Here is a 14871-nt window from a genome sequence, read left to right as displayed (position 1 = left end):
TTCATAAATTTAATGTTAATAATTTAAAATCAAGTAGTTCTTCTGAGTTTCAAAGTATACATTTGACTTTACCTGTTGTTGTGTTCTCTCTGCATGAATAACATCCACATTAATACCTTCATATATGAGCTCATGAAAAAGTTCTTTAGCCCTTTCAATGGACTGAACAAAAACAAGAACAGGTGGATTGAAACCCTAAAAGAAGGCAAAAATTGGCACACATAACTCGATCAAGAATACAATTGGTCAGTATTTCATAATATGATTGTAGCTTCTAAGAACCCAATTCAATTTAATGTACTTTCTTGGCCAAATTTCTTGGGCTAGTGGTCTAACTCTGCCTCCATCTTCCTCACCATTCTCTCCAATTGGTTATTTCCACTCAATTTGAACTATATTCTCCATCTTGCTAATTCCAATAATCTTGTCTAATCAATCCCCCTACACCCCTCTACAATAACAGATGCCCAAACTTTGAAATAATCATCTCTTGACTTCTGTGCCTCAAAACCTTTTTTTATTCTGCTTAAAATGAAATAACTATCTTTTTAATTCATTTGGTTTTTTGGGGTGAAATTAATTTTTTTATTCTTATGGATTTAGGGGTACAAATGCAGTTGTGTTACACAGATATATTGCATAATGGTGAAATCTGGGCTTTTAGTGTACCCATCACCCCAGTGGTATACGCTATACCCCACAGGTGGTATTTCATCCCTCATTAACTCATTATTATCCTAATTCTGGTGCTCTCCCCAAGCTTAGTTCTTGGTTCTGTTCTTTCAATATAATCTTTATTTTACTGAGCTGAATCTCTACTACTAGCTCTATGCAAAATATTTTTTAACTACATCTGATATCTGTGTATCTAAGCAAATTATTTTTACATTTACACTATCAAATCCTTACTCTCTCTCAAACCAGCTTCCTATCTTTTTAACTGTTCATATTAGAGTTAGAGCTTTTTAGCCTTTTTTTTTCCTTTTTTTTTTTTTTTTTTTTGAGACGGACTCTGGCTCTGTTGCCCAGGCTGGAATACAGTGGCGCAATCTCGGCTCACTGCACCCTCTGCCTCCCAGGTTCAAGTGATTCTCCTGTCTCGGCCTCCTGAGTAGCTGGGATTACAGGCGTGCGCTACCACGCCTGGCTAATTTTTTTGTATTTTTAGTAGAGATGGGATTTCACCATGTTGATCAGGCTGGTCTCAAACTCCTGACCTGATGATCTGCCCACTTCAGCTTCCCAAAGTGCTGGAATTACAGGCGTAAGCCACCGTGCCTGGCCGAGTTTCTTAGCCTTTTTATGATGGTTTAAACACCTCTTTTGGAATCTTATGAAAGCTAAGAAACTTTCCAACAAGTAACCACTCATTTGCACAAAAATCTTACATATAATTTTAGAGGGTCTGCAGATCTCCCAAAGGTCATACATGGCTAAAAATCTCTGGTGTATAATCTCCAAGTGAATATCCTGGAAAACCTTAAATTTCCTAGTACCAAATGATTCTCTTAAGAATATTAGTAAAATACATTTAGCATTTACTATGTGCCAAGCACTATTATATAGTAAGTGTTACGCTTGTACTAACAAATTAATAGTAAAACAGCTCTATGAGGTAGATATTATGATCCCATTTTACAGACAAGGAAAATGTGGAAGAGAGGTTAAGTTGTGCAAAGCTGCAATGGTGGAGCTAGAACTTCTACCCAAATAGCCTAGCTCCAGAGTCCACGCTCTTAACCACTAAAGCAGACCATTTCTACAGTCACCAGGTACTTGCAAACTTTTCCCTTTCATCCTCCAACTATACTTAATGTCCCACCACTAAGGCTGCTGCCCTTATTTCTTCCTCATCTCTGCCTAGCCCAGTTTAAAAGCCTGACTGGTTCCCTGACTTTCCATCTTTCCCATTATAATTCACCTTACATATTACTGTTTAACTAATTTTCCTTAAAAATTATGTAGTCACAATTATCTGGGCGTGGTGGCGGGCACCTGTAGTCCCAAGTACTCGGGAAGCTGAGGGAGAACGGTGTGAACCCAGGAGGCGGAGCTTGCAGTGAGCCAAGATGACACCACTGCACTCCAACCTGGGTGAAAGAACGAGACTCTGTCTCAAAAACAAAAACAAAAACAAATTATGTAGTCACATTCTTCAAAAATATCCTGTCCCCAACTTTCTTGTCCAACCTGGTTTTCTTTAATTCCATACCATAAACTGTTTGCCTTAGACTGGTAACTGCTTCATTAGTCTTCAAACACATGGCGTTCGCTTTCATCTCTTAAGGCTTTACTCAAGCTGCTCCCCCAGCCATCCTTGCTCTTCCCCTCCACCTTTTATCTTGAAAATCCTTCAAGGATCAGTTTAGTAGCATTTCTTCTATAAGGCTCAACCAATTCAGCTCACCCTGATGGTCCCATTATGATGATATGGATGCTTAAAAAAGTACTCTTTAGCCCTTTATGACAGTTTATCAGAGACTATCTTACAGAAGTGTATTTATTTTATCCCTCTAAATAAGACTAAATTCCAGGGGCAGAACTTAGGAGATTTCTTGTATTGTCCAGCACTGACACCTCAGTACTTAACTTTCAACTATGCCTTCTACTCAGTACTTACTGATAGGATAAAAACAGAAAACCCCACTCAGTGTCCTACAACACCCCAATTCTTCTATAAGAAACCAGCAGAGGGATGGAGCAGGCAAATGTGGAAAAATGAAATTCTCAGGGCATCAGGTAGATCGTTTCCTAGCCTAATCTGAGCTGCAAAAAGACAACTTACCATATTCTGAGAGGCAAGCTTCTGTCCGTTGGGATAAGAGTTGGGACAATATGCTTCTTAACAGTTTACTGCTAGATTACTAAATACGATGCAGGATGATCATATAGTTGGCACAATGTACTTTCTTATCAATTTACCAGTGGATTACTGAATACAAGGCAAGATGATGATGACACAATGCTACCACTGTAATAGCCTCCCACCAGAAATATAAGACTTGGCAAACTTTACCAAAATTCAAAAAGGTAATCCAAATATACCTTTTTAACAAGTTCTCTCATGGCCAGAAGTTTTCCAGTCTCAGATCCAACAAAGAGAAGCTCTTGTTCTACAGTTTCTACTGCAGAATTCCTAAGAAGAAAATATACCTTGTAGTTTGTAAGAGTCAATTTTTGCTTTTTCCCCCTGAACTCTTTCCCCCTAAACTCTAAATAAATGAAAAAATTTACACACAACTCCAACAAAATCAATTTTTCCACTGTCAGTATTAATAAGTACTTAATTTTTTATACTTTAACTTGAAGACAAAATTGTTATTTTTAAATGCTTTCTTCTAATTTTAAAACTATCTTGAAATGCCAACCATTAAAACTTACGTTTTAGTCATAAATTTTCATGTATTTGATTATTTAATTATAAAAAATTTCTAACTGTACAATTATTGAGTAAAATAATAAAAACATTTTTAAGGTTGTTATCACACATGGTTAAACATTTTTCATAATGATTAGCAAAGATTTATTTACAGACCAACAGTTGGGGGTGAGATATATTAAGACTTTATTAATACTCTGTAAGATGTTACAGTGTACTATGTTGTATCATAAATATTTTTCCCATTCTACTGTCAGCCTTTAAATTATGTTTATGTGAACTCATTCTGCTTTCCCTTTTTTTAAGATGAAGTCTCACTTTGTCACTCAGGCTGGAGTGCAGTGGGGGCGATCTTGGCCCACTGCAACCTCCACCTCCCAAGTTCAAGCAATTCTCTTGCCTCAGCCTCCCAAGTAGCTGGGACTATAGACACATGCCAATTTTTGTATTTTGGGAAGAGACAGGGTTTCACCATTTTGGTCAGGCTGGTCTTGAACTCCTGACCTCAGGTGGTGATCCACCTGCCTCTGCCTCCCAAAGTGCTGGGATTACAGGTGTGAGGCACCATACCCAACTTTGCTTTCTTCTTACACACAGGAATTTTAGGTTTAAAATGGGGTATTTTTTACAGTTCCATTGGCTACTTTTTCACTTAATATGGTATTACAAACACTTTTTCATATAGCTACAGTCTTCCTACATCATTTCAGGGGTTACATAATAATCCATCAGGTAGCAACATCATAATTTCTTTAAACTGTTTTCTACCACTGAGCATTTATTTACCATAAAATGCTCCCCAAAATATTTTTTAAAAGGAAATATAAATCAAGTGGCTCAGTAATATCAGATTCTTCCTCTGTGGTCCACTTATTTAAGTCATCAAAGAAACTAAATCTTCTGGGTGGCCACAGAGCTCATGTTATACTCTGTGGATGGAAAAAAACACCTAAAAGCATGATAGGAATGTTAACATGATATAAAAACCTTCTTTTAGATTATTCTAAAACAGAACATCCTTGAACAATCTTGGCTTAAAAGAACACATTTCAATCAGTAAAACCCTCTCGCTTGCTAGTCTCAGGCCAAGAAACCTATTTTCTTCAGTCTTAAAAAAAAGACTTGTATTTAAAAAAAAAAATCAATGGGATAATGTTGAAAAACAATTAAATACCTTGCTCCAATGGACACACTGATGACATTGTCCAGGTTGAGTTTGCACCACTGTTCAACATCATATGCAAAAGTTGCACTGAACATAGCTCTTCGGACCTTGTGGGATGTGCAGGCCAGGAAAATGGAAGCCAGCTGGTCTCTGAACCCAGTTTTGCCATCTTCAAACAGTTTATCTGATTCGTCTACTACAAGCCACTCAACACTAAGAAATAACAAAACAACTTGTGGATATTGAACTGAAAGATCCAAGACACTTCACTAAACCATAGGGGCAGTGGACACATGAGAAAGTCAAACTATGATGCTGCTTCTCAGATCCGCTTTATCATACCAGAAAAAAAAAGAAAAGAAAAATAAGCAGGTGATATGGTTTGACTGTGTATCCCCACCCATATCTCATCTCGAATTGTAATCCCCATGTGTTGAGGGAGGGACCTGGTGGGAGATGACTGGATCATGGGGGCTCTCTCTGTCTCTCTCCCCCATCTGCCACCATGTAAGATGTGCCTTGCTTCCTCTTCTGCCATGACTCTAAGTTTCCTAAGGCCTCCCCAGTCATGCCCTGACTTGTGGGTCAATTAAACCTTCCGTTCTTTATAAATTACCCAGTCTCAAGTAGCTGTTTAGACCAGCATGAAAACGGACTAACACAGCAGGAAAAAGGTAAAAGCTAGATAAACATAGCTCAATGTACCTATTCCAATAGCCTCAAAGATACAAGGTTCCATTAATGACAACAGAGCTTTTCATGAACTTCACTAACTCCATCACCATTGCTGAAAGATGAAAAAAGGTCTAGGGGAATTCTGTACTAAATGCTTATCAAAATGTGTAACTTTCCTCCAGACCAGATAGTTTTCTTTTATATGAGTTTTTTTTTAAAAAAAAACCATTATTCTCAGTGCCAACACTGATGGAAGGTAGCAAACAGCAAGCTCCAAAGGGAAAAAATACAAGCAATGGAGGACAAAATGTAATCAACTGAATGAAAAATACATATGAAAGACATGAAAATATCATCTATACCTTGTTAGGTCGATTCCTGGGGGATCTTGCTTTAATAAATAGATTAGTCGATTTGGAGTAGTCACAAGAATATCTATAGGAAAAACAAATGGTAGAAATTGCAAAAAACAGGATTTATCTCTCTTGAACTAGGAATTAAACCCCCTCAACTTCAGTTAATAACCTGAAGTGGGAAGTAGTCATAGCCCACAACACAAAACTATTATATCCCTACTTTCCTTTTATTATATCTGAGCAGCTTTCTCTTTTTCTTTTTTTTTTTTTTTTTTTTTGAGACAGGGTCTTGCTCTGTCACCCAGGCTGGATGGAGTACAATGGTGTGATCATAGCTCACTGCATGCAACCTCAAACTCCTGGGCTCAAGAGATCCTCTGGCATCAGCATTCTGAGTAGCTGGTACTACAGGCACATGCCACTGCACCTGGCTAATTTTTATTTTATTTTTTGAGATGGAGTCTAGTTCTGTCACCCAGGCTGAAGTGCAGTGGCGCGATCTCGGCTCACTGCAAGCTCTGACTCCTGGGTTCATGCCATTCTCCTGCTTCAGCCTCCCAAGTAGCCGGGACCACAGGCGCCCGCCACCACGCCCGGCTAAGTTTTTGTATTTTTAGTAGAGATGGTAATTTTTTTTTTTTACTTTTATTTTGTAGAAACAAGGTCTCCCTATGTTGTCCAGGCTGGTCTCGAATTCCAGGGCTCAAGCAATCTCCCTGCCTCAGCCTCCCAAAATGCTGGGATTACAGGCATGAGCCACAACACCCAGCCTCTTCTCCATTTCTAAGAGGCAGGAACAATTTAATTTTCAAACCTTTTTTTTCCCCCAGGAAAATCATTTTTTTAACATGGAATTTTATGCAGGAGACCAAGATAAAAAAAAAAAAAAACAAACCAACAACAACAACAGATGAAAGCTTATCTCCAAGTGGACAATGTCAAAAAACAAAAAGAAAGGAAAGTAGATGAAAGCAGATTCTCTGGCTGATATAAGGGTGGGGATGTAAGCCATCCTTTCTGTTTTTTTTAAACATGGAGTCTCACTCTGTTGCTCAGGCTGGAGTACAGCAGTGCAATCACAGCTCATGGCAGCCCTGAACTCCTGGGCTCAAGTGATCTTCCCACCTCAGACTTCCAAGTAGCTAGGACTACAGGCGTGCACCACCATGCCTGGCTTTTTTTTTTTTTTTTTTAATTTCTTTTAGAGATTGAGTCTCGCTATGTTGCCAAGGCTGGTCCCAAACCCCTGGCCTCAAGCAATCCTCCCACCTCAGCTTTCTCCATACCTGTAGCTGGGATTACAGGTGTGAGCCACTGCACCCAGCTATGTGTGCCATTCTTGTCTGCCAGAGTATTTCAATGGCAGATTAAAAATCAATGGTATAAATCAGAATTTTTCAGCCTCAGCACTGTTACCATTTTGGGCCAGCTAACTCTTCGTTGCAGGGGACTGTCTTGTGCATTGCAGAATGTTTAATAGCATCCTTGGCTATAGGCCAGTAACTACAGGCTAGTAGCACTTCTCCACAGTTGTGACAACTAAAAATGTCTCCAGATTATTGCCAAATGTTCCTGTGGTAAAAGGTGGGGAGCGAGATTGTCTCTAGTTGAGAATTACTGGTATATATGTTATGTATAACTTCTCAGTAGAGTGAGAAGGGAATCTCTTTAGTTCTTCTAAAATTCAAATTTTATACATACATGACTATACTTTAACAATACTTACATAGCAATTAGGATATTTGTAATTTCCAGATTCCTTACATGTTCTACATCCCATGTATGAATGCCTTACCAAACTTTTTAGATGATTTAGGTCCAAATTTCTTGGCTGCCACTGCTGCTTTGTGGATCATATGTATCCTGAATCCTGTTCCCTCAGAAATTTTTATTAACTCTCTGTGAATCTAAAAAAAAAAAGATAAAAACATTAGCTGCTAACATACTTGGACAAGATGTATACTCTCTTTTACATGATTAATAAAATAAATCTATTACCAACCCATGAATATCTGAAATTAAACTCATAACTATCTGTAGATGAACCTGAAATCTCAGCATTTTGAAACTTCAATGCCTAAAAAGATTCAATAATTTCTTCAGGTGGAATAGACTAGTTCCCAGAGATAAAACTAATCGGCCAGGCGCAGTGGCTCACGCCTGTAATCCCAGCACTTTGGGAGGCCAAGGCGGGCGGATCACGAGGTCAGGAGATCGAGACCATCCTGGCTAACACGGTGAAACCCCGTCTCTACTAAAAAAAGACAAAAAAATTAGCCGGGTGTGGTGGCGGGTGCCTGTAGTCCCAGCTACTCAGGAGGCTGAGACAGGAGAATAGCGTGAACCCAGGAGGCGGAGCTTGCAGTGAGCCGAGATCGCACCACTGCACTCCAGCCTGGCAACAGAGTGAGACTCCGTCTCAAAAAAAAAAAAAAAAAAACCTAATCTATTACGTATTGTTTTCAGAATACAGTACTATTGGCTGGGTGCAGGGGCTCACACCTGTAATCCCAGCACTTTGGGAGGCCAAGGTGGGCAGATCAGTTGAGGCCAGGAGTTCAAGACCAGCCTGGCCAACGTGGCAAAACCCCATCTCTACTAAAAACACAAAAACAATTAGCCAGGCGTGATGGTGCACGCCTGTAATCCCAGCTACTTGGGAGGCTGAGGCAGGAGAATCACTTGAACCTGGGAGGCAGAGGTTGCAGTGAGCTAAGATGGCACCACTGCACTCCAGCCTGGTCCACAGAGTATGACTGTCTCAAAAAAAAAAAAAAAAAAAAAAAATATATATATATATATATATATATATACACACACACACACACACACACACACACATATATACACATACATACACAGTACTATTACAAGACTATCTCATACTTGGTATGTGTTTTATATTAAGCACATTGGGAGGGTGGAACAGATCACTGTATACTTTTCCTTTCTCAAAAAAAAACTGAGATGAATCAGGCATAATGACTCATGCCTGTAAGCCCTGTAATTTGGTAGGCCAAGGTGGGAGGATCACTTGAACCCAGGAGTTCAAGAGCAGCCTGGGTAACATAGGGAGACCTTGTTTCTACAAAAAGAAAAAAATTAACCACGCGCAGTGGCATGTGCCTATAGTCCCAGTTACTCAAGAGGCTAAAGCGGGAGATCTCTTGAGGCCAGGAGTTTGAGGTTGCAGTAAGCCATGATCACATCACTGCATGCCAGCCTGGGTAACAGAGTAAGAATCTGTGGCTAAAACCAAACAAATAAATAAATAAAAACCAAAACTAAGATGAGTATTCATTTTTTTTTTAGATAAGAAAAACAAATGTCCAAGAAGGACTGTATTTCATTAGCCTTTCAACTTCAAAGACCTTAAAGCATTTACCAAAGAAGTGTAAATATTAAAATCATTGTGTTTTAGAAACTTATAGAAAGACTTAAAAGATTTGCCCACATGGTGTAAGATCCAGAGCACTCTGCTGTGTAGAGGATACTTGACCATGACAGAAGACACGGGCCTTGCTTTTTTAAGATCTTTTTATTACCTCCAAATAAGAAAGATCACTGAAGTAAACACCAATCACATTCTCTTCCACAGCTACAAGTCATACCTGGCTGGCAAGTTCTCGTGTTGGTGATATAATCAGGGCTCTGAAGCCTTTATTTGCAGGTTGTTTCAGCTGCATTAAAATAGGAATGCTAAAAGCTAATGTTTTTCCAGATCCGGTTGGAGCAGAAGCCAGAAGTTCCCGACCCTAAAAAATAGGATATTATTAAATACTACAAACTAAGTACATAAATTTTTCAGAGCCTGGTCAAATAATGTTACCAGCCCTAGAAAAAAACAAATAAAATTTTATGTAATGAATCCATTCATTCAAGTCACATCTGCTTTCCCAACATCTTCCATCCATGCCACCACCATCGCCCCAACAAAGTTTCTGAGCATTGCCCTTGAATTCCCTTTGAATGAGTGTAAAGAATACAGATAACTAAAACTCAAAGATAATTCATAACCTAAGTTATATCCATTATTTCAATTTTTCTTTTCCACTTAACTATTGACAAAATAAAATTATAAAACCAACTTTTTGTCCTGGTATCTGTACTGCTCAATCACTAGGGAAGGTTTTATTAAAAACAGAATGGCTGAAGAAATAAAAAATGGCAATGACCTGAGGCACAGAGTAATTTATAGGAGACAATTTTCTTTTTTTTTTTTTTTTGAGATGGAGTCTCGCTCTGTCGCCCAGGCTGGAGTGCAGTGGCCGGATCTCAGCTCACTGCAAGCTCCGCCTCCCGGGTTTACGCCATTCTCCTGCCTCAGCCTCCCGAGTAGCTGGGACTACAGGCACCCGCCACCTCACCTGGCTAGCTTTTTGTATTTTTTAGTAGAGACGGGGTTTCACCGTGTTAGCCAGGATGGTCTCGATCTCCTGACCTCGTGATCCGCCCGTCTCGGCCTTCCAAAGTGCTGGGATTACAGGCTTGAGCCACCGCGCCCGGCCTAGGAGACAATCTTCAAAAACTCACTGTGATTTTTTTTTGACACAAAGTCTCACTCTGACACCCAGGCTGGAGTGCAGTGGCGCAATCTCGGCCCACTGCAACCTCTGCCTCCCGGGTTCAAACAATTCTTCTGTCTCGGCCTCCCAAGTAGCTGGGATTACAGGCACAAGTCACCGCACCCAGCTAGTTTTTGTATTTTTAGTAGAGTCAGGGTTTCACCATATTGCCCATATTGGCCAGGCTGGTCTTGAACTCCTGACCTCGTGCTCTGCCCGCCTCGGCCTCCCAAAGTGCTGGGATTACAGGCGTGAGCCACCACGTCTGGCCCACCGTGAATTTTTTTTTTTTTTTTGAGACGCAGTCTTGCTCTGTCGCCCAGGCTGGAATGCAGTGGCACAATCTCGGCTCACTGCAAGCTCTTCCTCCTGGGTTCACATCATTCTCTTGCCTCAGTCTCTCGAGTAGCTGGGACTACAGGCGCCCGCCACCACGCCCGGCTAATTTTTTGTATTTTTAGTAGAGACGGGATTTCACTGTGTTAGCCAGGATGGTCTTAATCTCCTGACCTTGTGATCCGCCTGCCTCGGCCTCCCAAAGTGCTAGGATTACAGGCGTGAGCCACCACACCCGGCCCCCACTGTGATTTTTAAAGCTTTAAGCTAAAGCCATGACAGAGACAATCTTAAACAAAAATTAAAAGCACATTTACTATAACATGAGTCAACAGCATCATTTAAATGTATGAATGTATTCTCATTTCAGCTCTCAAAGAAAATGAAAAGGACTAGCATAGATGAAAAGGTATCTTACATCCTTTGGAAACCAGAACTGAAGGCCATCTTGGTTACATGGGGAAAAAACCCAACTCTCATTGCTACAGAAACAAACCTCAGAAAAACTTAATGTCCGAAAACCTAAGTTAATCCATACCTCTATCAACAAGTGACTGGATAACAAATTGTGGTATATTCATACAACATACTACTACTCAGTAACAAACTATTGCTATATGTAATATAGAGGAATCTCAAAGCATTACACAAAGTGAAAGAAACCAGAAATAAAAGATTAATGTGTGATTCTACTCATATAAAACTCTAGAATAGAGGCAAAAGGAATATACAGTAGTAGAAATCAGAATAGAAATTGCCTCTGAGCAGGGGCAGGGTGAGGACTGACTGGAAAGGGCACAAGAAAATTGTCTGGGGTAATACATATGTTCTCCATCTTCACTGGAATAGTGGTTACACAGGATATGCATTGCTGAAACTCACTAAACAGGGCACTTAAAAATCTATGCATTTTATTGTATGTAAAGTGTACTTTAATTATAAAAAGTATTGGGAAAAATAAGTCAGGCTATGTACAAGAACTTCAGAAAGCATTTGTATTTCTGGAGTAGTTCCTGGGCATTATAAACTAAATAAACAATGAACGAATGAAACATAATCCCCATTCTCCAAGGGGTTACACACTAGTAAAATGGAAAAAATATGATTGGTGCGAATACAAAGTAGTGTAAAATGTAAAATAAATGTTGTAAGGAAAAGAACACACCAAATACCAAGGAGAACTGCAGTGTGGAGGAAATGGTACTGGAAAAGGAAGAAGATCACATCTAGATGGAGTGATCAAGGCAACTTTTATGGAGGCACAGGCATTTGATGCACTTAAAAGGAAGTGAAGGATTTTAACAGGGGAGATAAGGTGGAAAGAATAATTTCAAGAAGAGAGGGAAGAGAATGAGCAAACACACAGAGGAAGGAATGTTACAGGCATTCTAGATCTTCATACTCACATGCAGCATAACTGGGATGGCTTGCATTTGGATTGGCGTAGGCATTTGGAAACCTGCATCTAAAATGTTCTGAAGTAGTCGAGAATTGATTTTATATTCCTGGTCAAGTTGCTGAAATGTAGCAATTGGGTCAGGAAGATCGGTTCCTTGGACGTGAATTTTGTGTTTATTCCGCAAGAAGTTTATCTGAAAAGTGAAGTAAAGAGGCCCCCATGGATATGGCCAAATAAATACATTCTCAGATATTTTAAAGCAACATTAACAGTTTCTGGGATAACCTTTAGCAGCATATGAAACCTTTCGGTTAAATCCAACAACCAAAACATCACAGATATTAGGTACATTTCACGCGCTTTCATAGAAAACCTCCATAAAATGTCTATGCTTTCTTCATATTAATGTGTTATTATCACAGTCATAACTTCTAACCTTAAATAAACTTCTTAGAAGTCAGGCATTGAATCCATCTACTATTTTAATATGGTGATTAGCATACAAGTATCAATGCTTTTTGATGATTTACCCTAAAACTCTGCTTACTAAAACTGAATGCCAAAAAGTAGAGTCTAGTAGTGTTGATTTGGTTTGTTTCCCCATTCTCTGGACCAGAGACAGCCAAATTCTGGTTTCTGGGTTACTGAAGCATTGCCATACTAATCCCTGAAGTGAGCTGAACACACCTCTCCATCAGGAATATGGCAGGTGTACAGCAGACACAAAAAGGGTGTATTTGTTGTTTCTTCCATATCCTACTCCTCTTAATCCCAAGTCATAAAATACCTTCTTTAAGAATTCTAACCCTCTAATCTGTGTCAGAGGAAATCCTTCTAAACCGGTCAGCTCAACATAGAGAAGAAAGGGAGTCAATTTTGTTTATTGAAAGGGGTTACAAAATTTTAAAAATGTAATTCTAAACATACTATCAATCTTGAAACTTGAGCAGGTCAAGAATTTTATATATGTATCTGTAATTTAAACTTTAAAATGTTCACCCACAGCACAAACGCCTACTTTGCTTTACGTTTTCATTAAAGTAAAATCTAAATGAATGTAATTAACCGTCTGTCTTCACAAAACTATATTCATGTTAACAACAGAATAACCCAGGTCCAGTGAATAAGTCACTAGGTCAGAAAATATATATACTTTTGGCCCCAAAAGATTTTTCTACCTTTTCCTTTCTGAGATGCTCCAACTTTCCGGAAGTGAGTTTTCTTTCTCTCTGAACCTTTTTGTCTTCAATCTTTGCTTCTACAGATGATATCCACTGTATAGTAGTACCTTCTTCTTGGGAAGTAATTTCTAAAAAATATTTTTAAAAGTAAAAGATTTTAACGGTCTAGGCAAAACAGTGAGGACCCGTCTCTTCAAAAAAAATTAAAAATTAGCCAAGGGTGGGTGGTGGTGCATGCCTGTAGTCCCAGCTACTCACGAGGCTGAGGGGGGAGGATCATTTGAGCCTGGGAGGTTGAGGCTGCAGAGAGCTGTGATCACGCCACTGCATTCCAGCCTGGGTAACAGAGAAAACCTTGTCTTGAAAAAAAAAAAAAAAAGAAAAAAGGTTTTAATCTTGGGTGTATGTGCAGCAAGAGAGCCATACCTTCACACTAAAAAAAGAAAAAGTACAGCTGATGCAACTAGATAAGAGAAAGTAATAGGATGTATAAAAATGGAAATGAAAAGGCAAGTTCAGCCAGGCGCAGTGGCTCACGCCTGTAATCCCAGAACTTTGGGAGGCCGAGGCGGGCGGATCACAAGGTCAGGAGATCGAGACCACGGTGAAACCCCGTCTCTACTAAAAATACAAAAAATTAGCCGGGCACGGTGGCGGGTGCCTGTAGTCCCAGCTACTTGGGAGGCTGAGGCAGGAGAATGGCAGGAACCCGGGAGGCGGAGCTTGCAGTAAGCCGAGATCGTGCCACTGCACTCCAGCCAGGGGGACAGAGCGAGACTCCATCTCAAAAAAAAAAAAAAAGAAAGAAAAGAAAAGGCAAATTCTGTGTTGCTACGATCAGAGCTCTGAAGCTCACTATCTTCCCTTTGTTGGCTGTTTCAGCAGTGTACTGAGTATACTTGAAAACAACAGGGGTTTAATTGAAAAGCAACTTAAACAATGAGAAATTTCTTTTTCTTGATTTGAGATGGTCATGGTCTGTCGCCCAGGCTGGAGTGCAGTGGCGCGATCTTGGCTCACTGCAACCACTGCCTCCCTGGTTCAAGCAGTTCTCTGCCTCAGCCTCCCAAGTAGCTGGGATTACAGGCAACCACCACCATGCCTGGCTAATTTTGTTTTGTATTTTTAGTAGAGACAGGGTTTCGCCATCTTGGCCAGGCTGGTCTCAAACACCTGACCTCAAGTGATCCGCCTGCCTCGGCCTCCCAAACTGCTGGGATTACAGGTGTGAGCCACCATGCCCGGCCAAACAATGAGAAATTTCAATAAGGCAGCCAAGTTCTCTATATGTAAACAAGCAACAACTAAAAAATAAATATGATGAAAGATCTCACTTAAAATAGCAATGACTGGCCAGGCGCGGTGGCTCACGTCTGTAATCCCAGCACTTTGGGAGGCCAAGGCAGATGGATCACCCGAGGTCAGGAGTTTAAGATCAGCCTGGACAACATTATGAAACCCTGTCTCTACAAAAATATAAAAATTAGCCAGGCATGATGGCAGGTGCCTGTAATTCTAGTTACTCAGGAGGCTGAGGCAGGAGAATCACTTGAAGTCAGGAGGTGGAGGTTGCAGTGAGCCGAGATTGTACCACTGCACTCCAGCTTTGGTGTCAGAGCAAGACACTGCCTCAAAATAAATAAATAAATAAATAATAAAATAGCAATGAACATAACACAATACTTTGAGCTACTCAATATTATAAAGACAGCCACTCTCCCTCAATCTACGAAGAACACTAGTCAATTAAAAGTAATGGCAGAATTGTTTTGCTGACTAGACCAGCTGACTTAACAGTTTGTATGGGAGAATGAA

The 14871-nt window shown here is 40.0% G+C and overlaps 1 protein-coding gene across 2 annotated transcripts in view; it reads right to left on the bottom strand.

Moving 5' to 3' along the window:
- Positions 1–14871, bottom strand: part of DDX52 (DExD-box helicase 52) — a 32447-nt gene that overhangs the window by 8579 nt on the left and 8997 nt on the right. The window contains exons 1-9 of one of the 2 annotated variants that reach the window (XM_030922620.1): positions 13315–13354; positions 13054–13184; positions 11883–12068; positions 9187–9330; positions 7371–7482; positions 5582–5654; positions 4554–4757; positions 3046–3136; positions 73–195 (exon numbers count right to left, since the gene is read on the bottom strand). In XM_030922620.1, the coding sequence (XP_030778480.1) occupies positions 73–195; positions 3046–3136; positions 4554–4757; positions 5582–5654; positions 7371–7482; positions 9187–9330; positions 11883–12068; positions 13054–13184; positions 13315–13336 (1086 nt within the window). In that variant the 5' untranslated portion in view covers positions 13337–13354. Of the gene's footprint in view, positions 1–72; positions 196–3045; positions 3137–4553; positions 4758–5581; positions 5655–7370; positions 7483–9186; positions 9331–11882; positions 12069–13053; positions 13185–13314; positions 13355–14871 lie in introns of those variants that run through there. The other variant, XM_030922619.1, reaches the window with a different exon arrangement.

This window comes from Rhinopithecus roxellana, chromosome 19, assembly GCF_007565055.1.
Source record: "Rhinopithecus roxellana isolate Shanxi Qingling chromosome 19, ASM756505v1, whole genome shotgun sequence".
Lineage (NCBI taxonomy): Eukaryota > Metazoa > Chordata > Mammalia > Primates > Cercopithecidae > Rhinopithecus > Rhinopithecus roxellana.
The sequence above is the reverse complement of the archived record's forward strand: the minus strand, read 5'-3'. Positions and strand labels throughout refer to the sequence as shown.